Genomic DNA, 21,839 nt, shown 5'->3' on the forward strand with positions numbered 1-21,839 from the left:
CTGTCGTTTGGAGGCGGTTATATTTTAAGCAAATTTCCAGTTCATTGGATCTCTAGTATTTCACTGAAACAGTTCCTGCTGATACAGCAAAATAGCTTGGCAATACATTTGAAAACCTCATTAAAAGGTGACGTACAGCGAAGGAAAGGCATTACTGCACTGTGAAAGTGAAATTTTTGTTTTTGCACAAACCTAATTTGACAGTTAACTTGCAAAATTCACAGTTGATAATGATTTCCAAACTCTGTGTCGTTATAATTGCTAAATTAGAGATAACGTACAGGCAATCAAAGCAAAGCAATCAGAGTTCTTGCACAGTGTGTATAATTGAAAATATGCTTTTTAAAAAAAATAAATGAAGTTGAACCACTGCACATTTGTCAAAATAAAATGCTGCCTATGAGTAGAACATAGTGGTCTTACCTGCGTTTTGTCCCGAGATTGTCTTTGAGATGCAACCCTTGCCATCAATTTGGACTCATGACCCTCTGACTGGTTAGCATCTGCAGCCCCAGTCCCTTGTTCCTGCAAGATCCAACAAAGTAAAGTTTGTGCTTGCTATTAGAATTTCACCAAATGCTGTACAAGACAGTTTTTTGGGCAGGTAACTATTTTTTGGTTTTATATCAGATTCTTTGTTAACATTCAGAAACTGTTGTAATTTTATCTTCTGCATAACATTTCAGTTTCTTGTTGATGTGAATGCTTTTGGGCAGTTTTTTTTTTTAAATGACTCAATTATAAGCATTGAAACCAGAGGTGGTTACAATAAAGCCCAGGCTTGAGGAAGTAGAGCTTCAATTCTCTAAATTAAACATGTGGATAACATATTCTCTCTTCAGGTACCACATCCTGAAAAGGCACTGACGACGACGGGCTGGAATTGGTCCATGGTTATGCTTGGCAAGGCATTGCAGTGCTTTGCTGTCATCTTCTGCGAATGGCTGACCAGGAATCCCTCCCGTTCTTACAGCCTGTCATTGGCAAATATTGGAAGGATTTACAAATTGATTATTAACTTGTTGTTTCACCAAGTTATGAACGCATCTTTCTTGGCCATCAAGTTCTGGAGTGAGACTTAACAGAATTGTTACAGCGCAGAAGGTGGCCATTCGGTCCATCATGTCTGCCCCAGCTCTCCGAACGAACAATTCACTTAGGTGACATTCTCCTGGCTTCTCCCCATAACCCTGCATATTCTTCCTTTTCAAATAACAGTCTAATTCCCCTTTGAATGCCTCAATTGAGCCTGCCTCCACCACACTCAGGCAATGCATTCCATACCTTAACCACTCATTGTGTGAAAAAGTTTCTCTTCATATCACTTTTGCCAAATCTGTCCTCTCTCATCCTTGATTCATTGAGTTCTGATGAAGAGTTATATGGACTCAAAATGTTAACTCTGTCTTCATCTCCACAGATGCTGTCAGACCTGAGTTTTTCCAGCAAATTTTGTTTTTGTTTCAGATTTCCAGCATCCACAGTATTTTGCTTTTATCCCTCACATTCTTGATCCTTTCACAAGTGGGAATAGTTTCTCCCAATCCACTCTGTCCACACACCTTATGATTTTGAATACCTCTATCAAATCTCTCAGCCTTCATTCCTCCAAGGAAAGCAGACCCAACTTCTCTGAAGTTCCTCATCCCTGGAACCATTCTCGTGAATCTTTTCTGCACACTCCAAAGCCTTCACATCCTTCCTAAAGTGCAGAACACACAGCTGGACACAATACTCCAGCTGAGGCTGACCTAGTGTCTTATACAAGTTCAATATAATCTCCTTGCTCTTGTACTCTATGCCCCTATTAATAAAGCCCAGGATACTGTATACCTAATTAACTGCACTCTCCACCTGTTCTGCCATCTTCAATGACTTATGCACATATACATCCAGGTCCCTCTGCTCCTATACCTCCTTTAGAATTGTGCCCTGAAATTTTATACTGTCCCTCCATGTTCTTTCTACCAAAATGAATCACTTCACATTTTTCCGCATTGAACTTCATCTGCCACCTGTCCACCCATTTGACCATCACAGTTCACAATGCTTCCAAGTTTTGGAACATCCAGAGATTTTGAAATTGTGTCCTGTACACCAAGGTCTAGGTCATTAACATATATCAGGAAAAGCAAGGGTCCCAACACTGACCCCTGGGAAACTTCACTACAAACCTTATCCAGTAACCACTACTCTCTGCTTCTTGTCACTCAGCCAATTTCACGTCCATGTTGCTATTGTCCCTTTTATTTCATGAGTTATGGTTTAGCTCAAGTCTGTTGTGCAGCACTGCATCAAATGCCTTTTCGGAGTTTACATGCACAGCATTGCCCTCATCAAATCTCTGTTACCTCATCAAAACACTCCAGACAGTTAGTTAAACATGATTTTCCCTTAAGAAATCCTCGCTGGCTCGCCTTAATTAACCCGTATTTATTGATGTGATTATTAATTTTGTCCAAAATTGTTTCTAGAAGTTTCCCTGCCACTGAAGGTAAACTGACTAGCCTAATGGCGACTTATCTTTACCCTTTTTTGAACAAGGGTGTAACTTTTGCAATTCTCCGGTCCTTTGGAACCACCCGAGTATAACGAGGACTGAAAAATTATGGCCGGTATCTTTGCAATTTCCACGCTCACTTCCCCCAGTGTCCTTGGATGCATCTCATCTGGTCCTGGTGTCTTATCCACTTCAAGTGCAGACAGTCTATCCAATACCACCACCTTCCTATCAATTTTAAACCCTTGTAGTGTCCGAGTTACCTTGTCTTTCACCATGGCCAGGTTTGCATCTGTCTTTTACCAAGGAATAAGTTGCGAAGAAGTGTTAACTTAATGCCTCAGCAATAGCTCAATGCATAAGTTCACTTTTTGGTTCCTATTCCTTTTCCCATTTTTTTTATCATTTATATGCCCATAGAAGACTTTGGGATTCCCTTTTATGTTGGCTGCAAGTCTTTTTTTATACTCACTCTTTGCTTCTCTTATTTGCTTTTTCACCTCTCCTCAGAACCTTCTATATTCAACCCAGTTCTCAATTGTATTTTCTACCTGACATGTGTCATAATCATACTTTTTCTTCTTTATCTTAATTTCTATTTCCTTTGTCATCCAGGGAGCTCTGAATTTGTTTGCCCTACCTTTCCTTTTCAAGAAAATGTACCTAAACTCCAGCTTCTCTGAAGATAGCCCATGTGTCAGACAACCTTTTACTCTAATTTATTCAACCAGATCCATTCTTACCCCATTGAAGTTGGCTTTCCCCCAGTCAATTATTCTTATTCTGGATGGCTCTTTGTCCCTTTCCATAGCCTGCCTAAACCTTATGACACAATGATCACAGACCCCTAAATGTTCTCTGACTGATACTTGATCCGCTTCCCACCATCATTTCCAAGAACCAGGTCAAGCTGTGCCTCTTGTTGGACTGGAAACGTACTGCTGTAGAAAATTCTCCTGACACACTCTAGGAACTCTTGCCCCTTTCTGCCCTTTGCACTATAATTATTTGAATATAAATTGGGATAATAGAAGTCCTCCATTATAACTGCTCCATAATTTTCACACCTCTGTAATTTCCTTGCAAATGTGTTCTTCTACATACTTCCCACTGGTTGGTGGCCTACAGACTATATCGAGCAATATAATTGCACCTTTTTTGTTCCGTAGCTCGAGCCAAACAGATTCTGTCTTTAAACCCTCTGGGACATCCTCTTTCTCCAACGCTGCAATGCTCTCCTTAAATCAATACTGCCACCTCTCCCCCTTCTTTTCCCCTTTCCTATCTTTCCTGAACACCTTGTATTCAGGAATATTTAACACCCAGTCCTGCCCTTCTTTGAGACAGGTCTCTTTTATAGCCACAGCATCATATTTCCACATGGCAATCTGTATCTGTAATGCACCATTCTTATTTACCACACTCTGCGCATTCACATTGATGCACAGTTACACCGATTTACACTATTACTTCTAACTCTGACCCGACCTATTAAATTACTATTCCTTATTTTAGTGCAATCTATCTCTCTCAGTGATCTGTGCACCTTGGTATTCCTGTCTGATATTATCCCATGGTTCTCACACTCCTACCAAGTTTGTTTAAACCTTCCCCAGCTGCACTAGCTAAACATCTGCAAAGCACTCGGTCCGGGCTCTATTTGCACCATTTTTTTTTTTTAGGTATTCATCTCTTTTATCCTCCTATTTCAATACTCGATTAAGCATGTTTTTTTAAATTCGTTCATGGGGTGTGAGCGTCACTGCCCAGGCCAGCATTTATCGCCCATCCCTAATTGCCCTTGTTTAGAGGGCATCTTAAGAGTTAACCACATTGCTGTGGGTCTGGAGTTACATGTAGGCCAGACCAGGTAAGGACAGATTTCCTTCTCTAAAGGACATTAATTAACCAGATGTGTTTTTACAATAATTGACAGTGGTTTCATGGTCATTAGAATTTTAGTTCCAGATTTTTTTCAAATTCCACCTTCTGCCATGGTGAATCATGGCAGGATTTGAACCCAGGTCCCAAAGCATTACCCTGGGTCTCTAGATCACGGGTCCAATGACAATACCACGACGCTACCGCCTCCCTGGTACCCAGTAGTAATCTGGAGATTGCTATTTTTGAGGTCCTGCTTGCTAATTTCCTACCTAGCTCCCTAACTTCTGACTGCAGGACCACATCTCCCTTTCTGCATATGTTGTTTGTACCAATGTGGAGCACGATTTTTGTTCACCGTCCCCCATCAAGATGCTCTGCAGCCGTTCAGTGACATCCTTGACCCTGGCACCAGGCAGGCAACAAACATTCCTGGATTCACATCTGCAGTCGCTCTTCCAGTCTTCCTGTACCCCATTGTACAGCTGAGCCACCTGTAGACATAGACTTAGCTCTGGCTGCACTCCCAAAATGAACCATCACTCATCAGTATCCTGAATTGATTACAGATTTGAAGAGCAGGATGCACTCAGGGGGACTCCTATACTGCTTACCTGTTCCTTTTTGACTAACCAGTGGTCACCCGTTTCCTATCTAGTTACATACTCTAAGCTGTGGGGTGACCACATCTTTAAACGTGCTATCCACAAAGCTCTCAACCTCATGGATGCTCTGCAGTGACGCCAGCTGCTGCTCAAGTTCTGAGACCCGGAGCTCAAGCTGCTGCAACTGATCACAAATGGTTAACCAGGACTTGGGAAACATCCTGGAGTTCCCATTTAGCACAAGACGTGCACTCTCGGGGTTGGAGCAGCCCTGCCATTCCTTTATTAATTAATAACCCTGTTACTGCTAATAAACCTTACTACTGGTAATAAACTTTACCAATACTAATAAAACTTATTGCTAACAATGAAGCTTACCAATATTGATAAACCCTACTAATACTACAACTTATTAGTGGTAATAAACATTACTTAAAAATAGATAAGACTCACCAGCTACTTACTTCCTATTAATAATTAATATTTTTAATGTTTGTAAAATTCGCAGTTGTTTAAATTCAGTCCCCAAGTAGCAATACTCACCAGCCAATCAACTGACAGCTTTCCTGTGAGGTCACTGGATCTCTCTCCGAGGGACAATGCTATAGGTCTTGCTCCTTGGGCTTTATTTATCCGCTGCCCAGCTGGTGTTCCTCCCACAGGTCTGCCTCTCTACCCAAAGGTAAATCTCTTTCCCCGAAGATAACCCAGAGCTTCTGGCTCAGAGATGGGGAAGCTACTCACTGCACCACAAGTCCTTTCCATGGAAAACACTACCCCCCCGCCCCCTTCAACAGAATCATTACAGGTCAGAATGCATGTTGCAGCTAATGGCTTTAGATTGATATTTTAAGAGCAATAACATTCATTTATAGGCATCACTCCTTATACATCATTCATTTCTCAAAGAGCATGTTGCAGTTTCGAGTCCCAGCCTAAAGGTACCTCCTTACACCAAATGGTTTTCACCATATTTTAGCTGAACACTCATTTAATACATCGTCCCAGAAGAAAACCTGTGGTACCGGATCCATTCTGCAAAACTACAGCTCCAATCAGCTATCTGTGCAGTGCCTTCAATGTGGCAGCAGAGCCATCTATAAGCCTGCCTAGCCACCTCTTACTGATTGGAGGTCACAGCAGTGTGGGAACCTAAAGGATCAAAAACAATTCCTATTCACCCAGCTTGATAAAAACGCTAGCCATTTACTGCTGCTCTCTTCAAATTTTCAGCAGGAGAGCTTCGTAAAGAACAACGGCAAAATGTTTACACCACACAATTGCCTTGTTGATTTCCCTAGAACTTAAGCTGCTTTGAATTCAGCCCTGCTCCTCCAAGATCCACAGCTAGTAATCAGAACGTACACAAGCATGGGCAAATTGACTGGATTTGCAACATTCCACAGATGGACTTGACCTTCACCCACTGCCTTTCCACAAGAGCATGCCTGAAACTGGAATCTTATTAATGGAGCAAAGTTGCATCCTATTCCTTTAATCCTTAGTGCCAGTGCACTATCTGGGATTCCTTTCTTGCAAGCTAGGCCACAGGCCAGCAGATGACTGCCTGCAAGAATCAGCCTTCTTCGGGCACAGCCTGTTTCACCAAAACAGAGAATGAAGACGGATATGTGAAGTTAGTTTCTCATTTATGGGATCCAGCTGAAACTTCCCATCACAAATATAGGTAACATTTAAGTTAATAAGTTAAAAAGTACACAAAGACTGTTACAAGTTTGAAAGTGCTTGCATTGTATCTGGGGATCAAATGGGAAGACCACCAGACTAATGCAAGCATCCTCCATGAAGTTGTGTCTACCAGCATTGAAGCCCTGCTCCTGTGGAGCAAACTACGATGGACGAGCCATTGCGTCCAGATGCCCAAAAACCACCTCACTCGCCAGGTTTTCTTCTCACAGCTCTCCGTTTGTCAATACTCAAAGGGCAGCCAAAGGAAAATAAGAAAGGATATGCTCAAGGTCACCCTAAAACCCAGAGGCATTAACACCACTGACTGGAAGGAGAATGCTGCTGATCACTCGGCAAGGCACCACCTGGTCCATCAAGGTGCAAGCCACTTTGAGGCTCAGCTACTTGACAGCAAGGCAAATGGCAACAAAGGGATGGAGAAGGAAGCCAACCTCAGGCTGTGATTTCCACCCTCCTGCACAACAAAGTGCCCCCACAGCGGTAGAACATGTGGATCCAGTATTGGGCTCCTCAGTCATCTGAAGTTTCACCAAGCCTGAAGGCCGTCATCCTCGATTCCGAGGGACCACCGATGACGGCGACAACGTACGACATGCAAATGTACGGAAATGTTCTCTCACTCCTTGCACCGACTGATTAAATTATACCTCCTTAGCTTGGTCTCTCTCAGATGCAGATCCGGCCAGTTCCACAGCTGTATCACTCTGAAGGTTCTCCTCTCCAGTCTTTCCCTCAGCTTCATGCTCCATTCGCTGTTCGGACTGAGGGACCTCCTGGTCATCTTCTGTTTCCTCGTCTGCCTGAAAAGAAAAACAGAGATAAAATGGACACGCCCTTCAGAAAAATCAATTACTTTGCTTAAAAATAATACATTTTCATTGATTTCAAAGTGATGAAAGCAACTAATTTTACAAAGATGAGAACAGATCTGAACAAAAATGTAAGAATGTAAGAATGTTAATTACCAGAGGCCCGAGGATTAAGTTAATATACTTTCAACCTGTGTAATATTTAGCTGCATTGTGATAGACCAAGAATGGACCAACACCACCACAACCTGTAACCTCAGTACAGCACGTCACTCACACACAAGGCCAACACTAGCTCAGAAGGGTACGACCAGGATGAGATCAGCTAAATCTTCAAATGAGTGTTAATGAAACAACAACACAGGGCCACCTGCATGCCAAACATGTTATACACTGCGCAAATTAATCCTACAACTAACAGATCAAAGTTCTGCCATCTTATCATCATGTCCAGTCAAGAACGATGGTTTGACAATTGGGTAACTGGGTCTACAGCAGGTGGTGAGGGAACAAGAGAGGAACAAAACCTACTTGACCTCAACCTCACCAATCTACCTGTTGCAGATGCATCTGTACATGAAAGTATCAGCAGGAGTGACCACCACACATTTCCTGTGCACAGAGAGTCCCATCCTCACACTGAGGATGCCCTCCAATGTGTTGTATGGCACAACCACCATGCTAAATGGGATAGATTTCAAACAGATCTAACAGCTCAAAACTGGACATCCATGAGATGCTGTGGGCCATCAGATGCATTCAATACAATCTGTAACCTCTGGCCCCAGCTCTACTATTACTATCAAGCCAGACAATCAACCCTAGTTCAATGAAGAGTGCAGGAGGGCATGCCTACAGCAGCACTAGACATACCTGAAAACGAGGTGCCAATCTAGTGAAGGACTACAACACAGAACTAGCTGTATGCTAAACAACATAAACAGCATGCGATAGGTAAAGCTAAGCAATCCCACAACCAATGGATCATATCAGATCTCTGCAGTCTTGCCACACCAGTGGTAGTGGACAAATAACTGGAGGAACAGGCTCCACAAATATCTCCATCCTCAATGATGTGGGAGCCCAGCACACCAATTCAAAAGACTAGTCTGAAGCATTTGCAACCATCTTTAACCAGTTGTGCCAAGTGGAAGATCAGGATCAAGCTGATCCTGAGGTCCTCAACATCACAGATGGCAGTCTTCAGCCAATCTAATTCACTCCATGTGACATAAGAAACAACATAAGGCACTGGATAGGGACAACATTCTGGCAGTAGTACTGAAGATTTGTAGTCGAGAACCGGCTGCGCCCCTAGCCAAGTTCTTCCAGTACAGGTACAACACTGGCATCATATTTTTCACAATAGTACGATGGGATATTGTAAGGTAGGCTTATGTGTGTGGCGCTGATTTAATCGAATTAAGAGTTGGATAGACTGCAAGGTTGAAATTTTTAAAAGAGTTAGATGTAAAAAGGGTATTTGAAATGCTAATGAGTGAGCTAGGGTAAAAGTCAGTAGATAGGGTGTAAATGAACTTTGCATTTTTAGATAAGGGGAAAAGTTGTTGAATTTTCAAAGAAAAATGATAAAGTTTTAGAACAAGATAAATAGGGCAAGGTTATTAAATTTATTTTTTCCAAAAGGAAAAGGCCATATTGACAACATAAGAGGCTTTTATAGTATGAGAAAAGTAAATTCTAAAGACATATGGGAACAATGAGATTTACAGATTAAAGAGGAAGAAAGATGGAAAGTTGTATCAGCGGTGGCTGTGTAGATTTAAAAGATATACCGTGTGGAACAGATTTGGGGGAAACAGCCTCTAGCCACTTTGCAGAAGTCCGCTGTTCCAGTAACCAAAAGTCGTGTTAAAAGCCTTTGGGATTCCACTGTTGAGTGGGTCCTGTGGTAACCTTGCTGGATTGCCTATCTAAATTTAAAACCTATTTCTGGACTGTTGCCTTAAAGGGGTGTCTAGTTGGGAGTCTGATTAATTAGGAATTTTGGGATTTAGTATAATATTAAGTAACAGTATAACTGTGATCTTGTGTACATGTTTTATTCCTTTGTTAATTAATGTTTTAAATTTAATTTTTAAAATCTTTAAAGGTGTTAGTGGACTCATTGCTTCTGAATTCCGTGCACAAACCTTCTCATAATAAATACAAATTGCAAGACTGTTGTGATAGCTTGGCCAAGTTTCCCTTATAGATTTAGTCAGCCTGGCAAATACCACCTGCCATATCATAACACTACCCAGAAAATTATCCAGGTATGTCCAGTCCATAAAAAGCAGGAGAAATCCAACCCACCAATTAACACCTCATCAGTCTACTCTTGATCATCAGCAAAGTGATAGAAGGTGTTGTTGACAGTGCTATCAGGCAGCACTTACACAGCAATAACCTGCTTACTGATGCTCAGTTTGGTTTCTGCCAGGGCCACTCAGCTCCTGATCTCATTACAGCCCTGATCTAAATATGGACAAAAGAGCTGACCTCAAGATATGAGTTGAGAGTGACTGCTCTTGACATCAAGGCAGCAGTTGACTAAGTGCGATAACAAGGAGCTCTAGCAAAACTGGAGTCAATGGAAATGAGGGGGAAAACTCTCCACTGATTGGTGTCATACCTAGCACAAAGGAAGATAGTTGTCATTGTTGAAGGTCAATCTTCTCCACCCGGGACATCGCTGCAGGAGTTCCTCAGGGTAGTGTCCTAAGCCCAACCATCCTCAGCTGCTTCATCAATTACCTTCCTTCCATCATAAAATTAGAAGTGGGGATGTTCACTGATGACTGCACATGTGTAGCACCATTCATGATTCCTCAGATACTGAAGCAATCCCTGTCTATATGCAGCAAGGTCTGGACGACATTCAGGCTAGGGCTGTTAAATGTAGCACAAACGCTACGTGCCACAAATGCCAGGCTATGACCATCTCCAACTAGAGGGAATCTAACCACCTCCCCATGACATTCAATGGCATTACCATCACTGAATCCGCCACTACCAATATCCTGGGGGTTAGCATTGATCAGAAACTGAACTGGACTAGCCATATAAATACTGTGGCCACAAAAGCAGATCAGAGGCTAGAAATCCTGCAGTGAGTAATTTGCCTCCTGACTGCCCAGAGATAACCACCAACTACAAGGCACAAGTCAGGAGTGTGGTAGAATACACCCCACTTGCCTGGATGAGTGCAGGTCCAACAACACTGAAGAAGCTTGACACCATCCAGGACAAAACAGCTCACGTGACTGGGACCCCATATACCTTAAACATTCACGCCCTCCACAGTGAAAGCAGTATGTACCATCTACAAGATGCACTGCAGCAATCACTAAGGCTATTTTAATAGAACCTTCTAAACCCATGACCTTTACTACCTAGAAGAAAAAGGGCAGCAGGTGAATGGGAACACCAGCACCTTCCTCTCCAAGCCACACACCATCCTGACTTGGGACCACATCGCTGTTCCTTCACTGTTGTTGGATCAAAATCCTGAGTTCCTTTCCTAACAGCACTGTGGATGTTCCACATGAACTGCAGCGGTTCAAGGCTGTGGCTCACCACCACATTCTCAAGGGTAATTAGTGATGGAAAATTAATGCTGGCCTAGACTAAATGTCTTGTCTTCTCTCTTCAACCCCACCTCCCCCACCCTCTCCCCCACCACCACACACCACCTCCTTCAGGCTCCGTGTCCACCTCTCACCCGCCCATTGCTATTTACAATCGCTCACTCATTCCGGCTCCCTCCACACATCCCATGAATGGATGCATTTCTTTTTTAAAAGTTGATGAGGGGAACATGCCATGAACATCTCATTGAATCTACAGGCAAAAGTCCAGCACATAAATGCAAGAAACAAAAATGTCATGTGTGTAAGCATCTTCAGACAATAATGGCAATTGGTTATTGATAGCTTGCAATTATATGCCTTCTTTAAATCTGAAGCACCTAGAGGTGTATTACTGTGACATGATTTAATTAATGAACAACCTAATTAATGAACAGCCATCATAGCTACCATTACCCAGCCACTTTACTCCATGTTACTGAAACTATTACTCCCATCAGAGTAACAATTACTACCACCAGCAGCTAATTTGGTTAAGTCATATCCCAAAACGCAGAATAATAATGCTTGTAGAGAATAAGGTAAACCACTAATGTAATTGCTGTGCGAGTGGCGATACTCTCCACTTGTCTGGATGAGTGCAGGAACAATAATGAGCACTCCAAATGCAAGGATTGTTCAATGGGAGTATTTTTTTTTTATAAAGGCTCAGTAGAATAATGAGCCTTTTAATGAGTCTGATGAGTCAGGGAGAGATAGAGGGTCAAATATGTAATCAAATTTCAGAGAAGTGCAAGAATAATAAGGCAGTAACAGTAGGGGATTTTAACTATTCAAATATTAACTGGGACAGTTTTAGTGTGCAAGGTAGGGAGGGAGCAAAATTCTTAAGTTGCATCCAGGAGAACTTTTTTTAGCCAGTACATAGAAAGCCCAACAAGGAAGGGGGCAGTTCTGGGCCTAATATTCGTAAATGAGCCCAGGCAGGTGGAAGGTGTATCAGTTGGGGAGCATTTTGGAGATATTGACCATAACTCAGTTAGATTTAGGATAGTTATGGAAAAGGATAAAGTTGGGCCAGGAATAAAAGTTCTAAACTGGGGAAAGGCTAATTTTACTAAGATGAGATACGATTTGGCCCAAGTTGACTGCGGGCAGCTACTTGTGGATAAAACTGTGTCAGAGCAGTGGGAGGCATTAAAGAAGGAAATAGCGAGAGTACAGGGTAAATATGTTCCCATAAAGACAAAGAATGGGGGTGGGCACGCAAGTCTGGAGAACCTGGAATGTCAAGGAGCAAAAAGCTTATGGCAGGTACCTTGGGCTCAATACGGCAGCCCCCTTGGGGTCGTATAAAAAGTGCAGGGCAGAACTTAAGGAAATTAGGAAAGCTAAGAGAGTGCACGAGAAAGCATTAGTGGGTAGAATAAATGAAAACCCAAAAGAGTTTTTTAAATATATGAAGAGCAAGAGAATAACTAGGAAAAGAGTAGGGCCAATTAGGGACCATAAAAGGTAATGTGTGTGTGGACCTGGAAATCGTGGGTACAATCCTCAATGAATACTTTGCATCGGTCTTCACAATGGAAAAGGACAGCATAGGTATAGACATCAGGGCAGAGGACTGAAATATTAGAGGAAATTAAGAGAGAGACAGAGGATGTTCTAGCTGGTTTAGCGGCCTTAAAAGTGGATAAATCTGCCGACCAGGATAATATGTATCCCAAGCTCTCGAGGGAGGCAAGGGAAGAGATTTCAGGAGTCCTGGCAATAATTTTCAAATCCTCTCTAGCCACAAGTGAGGTGGCAGAGGATTGCTAATGTTGTCCCATTATTAAAAAAGGGAGGAAGGGATAGACCAGGAAGTTATAGGCCAGTCAGTCCAACTTCGGCGGTGGGGAAGTTACGAGAAAGAATTCTGAGGGACAAAATATATCTGCACTTGGAGAGACACAGATTAATCTGGGATAGTCAGCAGGGATTTGTTAAGGGAAGGTTGTGCTTGACAAATTTGATGTAATTTTTTGAGGAGGTAACCAGGAATGTTGATGAGGGTAATGCATTTGATGTGGTCTACATGGACTTCAGCAAGGATTTTAATAAAGTCCCTCATGGCAGACTGGTCAAGAGAGTAAGAGCCCATGGGATCCAAAGCAAAGAGGCACACTGGATCTTAAATTGGCTGAGAGGCAGGAAGCAGAGGGTGATGATAGAGGGATGTTTCTGTGATTGGAAGTCTGTTTCTAGTGGGATTCCACAGGGCCTGGTACTGGGGCCCTTGCTGTTTGTGGTGTACATAAATGATTTGGATTAAATGTAGGGGGTACGATCAAGAAGTTCGTGGATGACACGAAAATTAGTAGGATGGTAAATAGTGAGGAGGATAGCCGCAAACTGCAGGAGGATATCAATGGGCTGGTCAGGTGGACAGAGCACTGACAAATGGAATTCAACCCAGAAAAGTGTGAGGTAAAGCACTTGGAGAGAGCTAACAAGGCAAGAGACCACAATATGAATGGCAGGACCCTGGAAAGTACTGAAGATCAGAGGGACCTTGGTGTGCATATCCACAGATCCCTGAGGATAGTAGGGCAGGTAGATAAGGTGGTTAAGGCGGCATATGGGATATTTGCCTTTATTAGCCGAGGCATAGAATACAAGAGCAGGGGGGGTTGTGCTGGAACTGCATAAAACACTGGTCAGGCCACAAATGGAGTACTGCATCGCAGTTTTGGCCACCACATTATAGGAAGGATGTGATTGCACCAGAGACGGTGCAGAGGAGATTTTTCAGCTTGTCTAAGGTGGAGGGTCTGAGCTATGAGGAAAGATTGGATAAGCTGGGGTTATTTTCCATTGAGCAGCAAAGGTTGAGAGTGGACCTGATAGACGTGTATAAGATTATGAGGAGCATAGATAGGGTGGATAGGAAGGCATTTTTCTGTTAGTAGAGGGGTCAATAACTAGGGGGCATAGGTTTAAGGTAAGAGGTAGAAGGCTAAGAGGGGCGTTGAGGAGAAATTTTTTCACCCAGAGGGTGGTGGGAATCTGGAACTCTCTGCCTGAAAAGGGTGGTTGAGTTAGAAACTCTTGTAATATTTAAGAAGTATTTAGGTATTCACTTGCATTTCCATAGCCTCCAGGGCTATGGGCCAAGCACTGGAAAATGGGATTAGTGTAGTCAGATCTTTGTTGACTGCTGTTGACACGATCGGCCGAATGACCTCCTTCTGTGCTGTAAACATCTATGAATAATCATTAAGTAATTTTCCAGGACTTATACCAAAGTTATCAAAATCTGGTAAGATTTCATAACCCAAACAGGCTTTAAAACTATAAACTCAAAATTAAAAATTCCCCAGTGGAAGTTACAAAAGATTAAAAAATAGGACGCAATGATCAGAAAGAACCTAGTTCAAACTTATGAACACTTTTAGCCCCGTGGTTTACTGGCATTTAAAGTTTGCATAGTGTTTATGAAATTAATGAAACTAAAATTAGATTTTCAAATAATCACTCATCTCCATTACTCTCAATTTACCACAAGAACACCAAAAAAGCACAGCACAATTTTGAACCCTGCAATTCTCCAAGTGGTAAATTAACAAATCATTTGATCATTTAGAAGCTGTGCACTTCTCCGTAAAGAAAAGGGAAGGTTCATTTCAGGCAACTTTGATCCATTTTCTAGTGATACTTTATCCATTCTATTATCCTCAGTAGTAAAAGACTTATATTTATATAGCACCTTTCATGATCAGAGACCATCTCAAAGCACTTTATAGCCAAAGCACTTTTGAAGTGTAGTCACTGTTGTAATGTGAGAAATACTGCAACCAATTTGCGCACAGCAAGTTCCCACAAACAGCAACATGATAATAACCAGATAACTTATTCTTATGATTTTGATTGAGGGATAAATATTGGTCAGGATACGAGGGAGAACTATTTCAAAGAAAATTGTATCATGGCATCTTTTACGTCTATCCAAGAAGTCACAGAGTCTTGGTTTAACATTCATCCAGAAGACAACACCTCCAATAGTGCAACATTCCCTCAATACTGCACTGGGACAACTTTGATTTTTGTGCTCACATCCTGGACTGGGGCTTAAAGCCCACAACCTTCTGACTCAGGTTAGAGTGATACCTACTGAGCCATAGCTGATACAAGCCAGGAAGATTATCTGCTCTCTATTCTGTTAAAAAGAGGCTACACAAATGCAAGTTGTTGTTGCTTGCCCTTTCTCCCAAAGCTGTAAGGAAAAAGTAAACCATATAAAAGGAAGTAAGGAAATTGCATACTTTTGGCTGCTGCCCCTCGTCATCGGGAACTCTTTTGTTTTCCCTGGCGGATTCCTCCTGTTCATCCTCTTTAGGCTGCTGTTGGTTCATGTCTTCAGCAGTTTCTTCTTTCCCATGTTCCTGGTCTTCCTCAAGATTTTCTTCCTTGCTCTCACTCTCTTGCTTTTTCTCATCAGTTTCCTGCTCTGTTTGAGAATCTTGGTCCTGTTCTGGCTCAGCACTCTCCTCCATTGTCTGAGCACTCTCCTCCAGCGTCTCATCTTCATCTGGATTTGGATCTTTCTCATGGAAATCCTTTAGTTTTTCTTCTATATCAAACGGATTGTCCCCTTTATAAAATTAAAAGAAGATTTATTATAAATGACACACAAAAGACCTACAACTTCAGTTCTGTTGTTAAGAGGTAGCATTATGGCAGAAGTCCTTTAAAAATGATGGAAGCAGTAGACAAAAAAAAAATCTTGGGTTTAAAAAGTAGGAGAGACCATGCGAAAGATTTATGAATTTTCAAAAACTTCAATCTTAAAACTGGATTTCCAGTTGGCTCAACATCAGTTGTTGGGAAAATGTTGGAATTTATTATTAAGGAACTCTTAACAATACACATAGAAAAGCATAGTATGATTAGAACAAGTCAACATGGTTTTACGAAAGGGAAATACTGTTTGACAAATTTATTAGAGTTTTTTGAGGATGGAACTAGTAGGGTAGATAAAGGGGAACCAATAGATGTAGAACACATCCAAAAGGCATTTGATAAGGTGCCACAGAGAAGGTTAATAGGCAAATTAAGGGCTCATGGAGTTGGGGGTAATATATTTGCATGGGTAGAGGATTAGTTAACGGATAGAAAACAGAGTGGGCACAAATGGGGCTAATTCAAGTTGGCAGGCAGTGAATGGTGGAGTGCCGTAAGGATTAGTGCTGGGGCCGCAGCTATTTACAATCTATATTAATGGCTTAGTTGAAAAGACAGTGAGTAATGTGTCAAAGTTTGCTGATAATACCAAGTTAGGTGGGAAGGTAAGCTGTGGGGAGGACACAGAGAAGATGCAAAGAGACAGGTTAGATGAGTGGGCAATAAGATGACAGATGGAGTGTACTATAGGGAAATGTGAAATTATTCATTTTAGTCATAGGAATAAAAAAGAATATTTTTGAAAAGGTGAGAAGCTTGTAAGTGTTGATGTTTCAAAGAGACATGGGTGTGTTCGTGCACAGAACACAAAGTTAGCATGCAGGTGCAGCAAGCAATTAGGAAGACAAATGGCATATTGGCTTATATTGCAAGGGGATTGGAGTACAAAAATAATAAGTCCTGCTGCAGTTGTACAGGGTTTTGGCGAGACCACTTCTGGAGTACTGTGTACAGTTTTTGTCTCCATGTTTAAAAGATATAATTGCATTGGAGGTGGTACAGCAAATGTTCACTAAATTGGATTCTGGGATGAGGGGGTTGTCCTATGATGAGAGACTAAGTAAATTGGGTTTATATTCTCTGGAGTTTAGAAGGATGAGAGGTGATCTCACTGAAACGTACAAAATTCTGAAGGGGCCTGACAGGGTAGGTGCTGAGAGATGGTTTCCACTGGCCAGGAAATCTAAAACACTGGGGGCATAGTCTCAGGATAAGGAGCCGATCATTTAGGACTGAGATGAGGAAAAATTTCTTCACTCAAAGTCTTGTGACTCTTTGCAATTCTGTACCCCAGAGGATTATGGATGCTCCATTGTTGAATACATTTAGGGTTGGGATAGACAGACTTTTGGTCTCTCAGGGAATTGAGAGATATGGGGAGTAGGCGGAAAAATTGAAGCCCATGATCATATTGGATGGCGGAGCTGGCTCGATGGGTCATATGGTCCATCCCTTCTCCTATTTCTTATGATCTAAAAAGGCTACAAATTAGATTCAAGGGGAACCGTGCATACATCTCCTTACATCTTTCAAATTTTTAGTATATCTTCACTTTCTTATACTTCATCTAACTACCAATTGCTCTGTACCTAAAGGTTTGTACAGATGTCATCTGAGCTGTTTGCTCAGAGGCAAGGGCTAGTCTGGAGCAAGGTGCCTTCTGATTTGAAAAGAAAACAGGCCAGATTCTTGTTCTTGATCACTGTCCAGTGATCCCTGCTGGAAAAATACACGGAATAGATTCTGAGAAAGAAAAATTCCAAGGAGAGGACCCATCTGTGGTTAGACTAAAAAAATTAAAGAAAGTATCAAACTTAAAGAAAAAGCACATAATTGTGGCAGGTCAGGAGATTAGACAGATTATAAAAGACAGCAAAGAATAAGCAAAAAAATTGATAAGGAAGGAAAAAAATTGGGCACAAGAAAAAGCTACCTAGAAATACAAAGACAGATAGTAAGAGCTTCTACAGATATATATATATATATATATATATATATATATAAAAAAAACAATTACTAAAGTGAGCGTTGGTCCTATAGAAAGGTGAGTCTGGGTAATTAATAATGGAAAATAAGGAGATGGCAGATGAATTGAACTGGTATTTTGCATTGGTCTCCACTTTGGTGGATACAAGTAACATCCCAGAAATAGCTGCAAATCAGGAAATGGAAGAGTGGGAGGAACTTGAGAAAATTACAATCACCAGAGAAGTGGTACTGAGAAAAGCGTTGGAGTTGCAGGCTGACAAGTCCATGGGTAATGATAGGCTTACATACGAAATAGGAGCGGAAGTAGGCCATTCGGCCCCTCGAGCCTGATCTGCCATTCAAGAAGATCCTGACTGATCTGCTTGTGTGTCAATTTCCACATTCTCATTTATCCCCAATAACCTTTGATTCTTGTTAGGCAAGGGAATCAATCTATCTCTGCATGTTCTGAGGCAGTGTTCCAAAGTCTCACAACCTACAAAAAAATTCTAATCTCTATCCTAAAAGGGAGGCCCCTAATTTGAAAAGTGACCAATAGTTCTGGACACACCACAAGAGGAAACATCCTTTCCATGTCCAACTTGTCAAGGCCATTCAGGATCTTGCATATTTCAATTAAATTCTAAACTCCAGTGGAAACAAGCCCAGCTTGTCTAACCTATCCTCATAAGACAACCCACTCATTCCAGATATCAATCTCGTAAAGCTCCTCTGAACCATCGCCAACACATTTACATCCTTCCTTAAATAAGGAGACTAAAACTGCACACAGTATTCGAGATTTCACCAATGCCCTGTATAACTGAAACATAACATCCTTCCTTTTATGTTCATTCTTCTCGTAATAAAGGATAGCATTTCATTAGCTTTCTTGATTATGTGCTGTGTGCATACTAACTTTGTGACTCATGCACTAGAACACCTAGATCCCTCTGCACCTCAAAAGTGCTGCAGTTGTGCTCTGTTTAAATAATACTCTGCTTTTTTAATGCTTCCTGCCAAAGTGAACAACTTCACATTTTCCCACATTATGCACTGCCAGATTTGTGCCCATTCACTCAACATATCTATATTCCTCTGCAAACATCCATATATCTTCTTCACAACATACTTTTCAATCTATGTTTATATTGTTTGCAAATTTAGCTACCATGTCTTTGCTCCCCTCATCTAAGTCATTGATGTAAATTGTAAAAAGTTGAGTCCCTAGCACAGACCCCTGCAGGACTTCACTCGTCACATCCTGCCAAAGACCCATTTATGCATATTCTCTGACTGGGATTTTCAGCCCCGCCATGGCAGGACCGCCACAGGGAATGGGGCGGGCCAGCCAAAAGTCCATTGAGGCAGCAAGTGGGGCTGGAAAATCCCACCCTCAGGCTGGCAGAAAACAGCCAATCTTCTATCCAGGCTAATATGTTACCTCCGACACCATAACCTTTTATTTTCCACAATAACCTTTGATGTGGCACCTTATCAAATGTCTTCTGGAAATCCAAATATAGTACATCTACAGGCTCCCCTTTATTCACAACACATGTTGCTCCTTCAAAAACTCCAATAAATTGTTTAAACATGATTTCCCTTTCACAAAACCATGCTGACTCTTCCTGATTATCTTGAGTTTCTCTGGTGTCCAGCTCAAATCTTTTTCATGATTGATTCTAACACCTTCTCCACGACAGATGTTAAGCTAACTGGCCTATAGTTTCCTGTCTCCCTCTCTTCTCAAATAGAGGGGTTATATTTACTGCTTTTCAGTCTGATGGAACCTTTCCTGAGTCTAGGGAATTTTGGAAAATTAACACCAATGAATCTACTACCTCATCAGCCACGTCTTTTTAAGACCCTAGGATGAAGTCCATCTGGACCCGGAGACTTGTCAGCCCACTGCTCCAACGTTTGCTCAGCACCGCTTCCCTAGTGATGGTAATTTCACCAAGTTCCTCTATCTCGTCGACCTCCTGATTTATTTTTTGTATCCTCTATATTGAAGACAGAAGCTTAATATTTGCTCATTTCATCCGCAATTTCCTGATTATCTATTCACTCCCCATTCTCACACTCTAGAGCACCAACACTCACTTTACTTACTCTTTTCCTTTTTAAATACCTGTAGAAAACTCTTGCTATCCGTTTTCACATTTCTAGCTAGCTTCCTCTCATACTCTAATTTCTTTCTTCTGATTAACCTTTTCGTCATTCTTTGCTGCTCTTTATATTCTGATCAATCATCCAACCTGTCACTCATCTTTACACAGTTACATGTTTTTTCCTCAAGTTTAATGCCTTCCCTAACCTCTAGTTAACCAGGGATGGTGGGTCCTCCCTTTAGAATTTTTCTTTATATACTTATTCTGAGTATTCTAAAGTATCCCCATAACGGTCTGTCACTACTTCTCTATTGATCTATCCCCTAGCCTAGTAGCCCAGTTCACTTCAGCTAGCTCAGCTTTCATCCCCACATAGCTGCCCTTATTTAAGTTTAAAATACTAGTCTTAGCCGTACTCTTCTCCCTTTCAAACTGGACGTAAAATTCAATCATATTGCGGTCGCTGCTACCTAGGGGTGCCTTTACTCTGAATCCTGTCACAATACGGAGTCAAATATTACCTGCTCTCTGGTTGGTTCCAGAATATGCTGCTCTAAGAAAACTCCCTCAAAAGCATTCTATGAACTCCTCATACAGGCTACTACTGCCAATCTGATTTTTCCAGTTTATATGTAGATTAACGTCACATGATTATTGATGTCCCTTTATCACAAGCACCCAACAATTCTCTTGTAAATTTTGTCCTACATTGTGGCTACTGTTAGGGGACCCATAAACTACTCCTAATAGTGACTTCTTTCCCCTGCTATTCCTCATCTCAACCCAAACCGATTCTAAATCCTGATATCCTGAAACAAGGTCATCTTTAACTATTGCACAAATACTACCCTTGATTAACAGTGCTACCCCTCCACCTTCACCTAATCTCTTATCCTTTTTGAATGTTACATACCCCTCAATATTCAGGGCCTAATCTTTGTCATCCTTTAGCCATGTCTCAGATGTAATGGTTATCAGATTATGTTTATTTACTTTAATGTGCACTGTCAATTTGTTTACTTTGTTATGAATGCTAAATGCATTGAGCCTTTGGCTTTGCCTTTTTGTTATCTTTGTAACATCTAGTCTTGATTCATTCTAGGGTCTTAAAAGAAGTGGCTAGTGAGACAGTTGTTGTGTTTTAATTTTTCAAAAATCCTTAGATTTGGGGAAGGTTCTATTAGATTGGAATGTAACTCCTTCATTCAAAAATGGAGGGAGAAAGAAAGCAGAAAATTACAGACCAGTTAGCTCAACATCTATCATAGGGAAAACATTTGACGCTATTAATAAAGGTGTTATAGCAAGGCACTCGGAAAAATTCAGGGTAATTAAGCAGATTCAACATGGTTTTGAGAAAGGAAAATCATGTTTAATCAAGTTATTGGAGTTCTTTGAAGTAACATATGCTGTGGATAAAGAGAAAATCAGTGGATGTACTATATTTAGATTTCCAGAAGGCATTTGATAAGGTGCCACATCAAAGGTTATTGTGGAAAATAAAAGCTCATAGTGAAGGAGGTAACATATTGGCATGGATAGAAGATTGGCTGGCTAACAGGAAACAAAGTAGGCTTAAATGGGTCTTTTTCTGGTTGACAGGATGTAACAAGTGGTGTGCTAGAGATCAGTGCTGGGGCCTCAACATTTTATCATTTATATAAATGACTTGGATGAAGGGACCAAAGGTATGGTTGCTAAATTTGCTGATGACACAAAGATAGATAGGATAGTAAGATGTAAAAAAGACACATGGAGGCTACAAAAGGAATATAGACAGGTTAGGTGAGTGGGCAAAGACATGGGAAATGGAGTATCATGTGGGGAAGTGTGAAATTGTCCATTTTGGCAAGAAAAATAAAAATACATATTATCTAAATGGTGAGAGATTGCAGAGCTCTGAAATGCAGAGGGACCTAGGGGTCCTACTGCATGAATTG

At 41.4% G+C, this 21,839-nt stretch overlaps 1 protein-coding gene across 1 annotated transcript in view; it reads right to left on the reverse strand.

Annotated features, from left to right (window-relative positions):
* mdn1 (midasin AAA ATPase 1) overlaps nt 1-21,839 on the reverse strand; it is a 223,102-nt gene that overhangs the window by 18,110 nt on the left and 183,153 nt on the right. Inside the window, exons 89-91 of the mRNA XM_041187861.1 lie at nt 15,400-15,728; nt 7,344-7,496; nt 424-525 (exon numbers count right to left, since the gene is read on the reverse strand). Of these exons, the coding sequence (XP_041043795.1) occupies nt 424-525; nt 7,344-7,496; nt 15,400-15,728 (584 nt within the window). The remainder of the gene's footprint in view (nt 1-423; nt 526-7,343; nt 7,497-15,399; nt 15,729-21,839) is intronic.

This window comes from Carcharodon carcharias, chromosome 5, assembly GCF_017639515.1.
Source record: "Carcharodon carcharias isolate sCarCar2 chromosome 5, sCarCar2.pri, whole genome shotgun sequence".
NCBI classification, from domain to species: Eukaryota; Metazoa; Chordata; class Chondrichthyes; order Lamniformes; family Lamnidae; genus Carcharodon; species Carcharodon carcharias.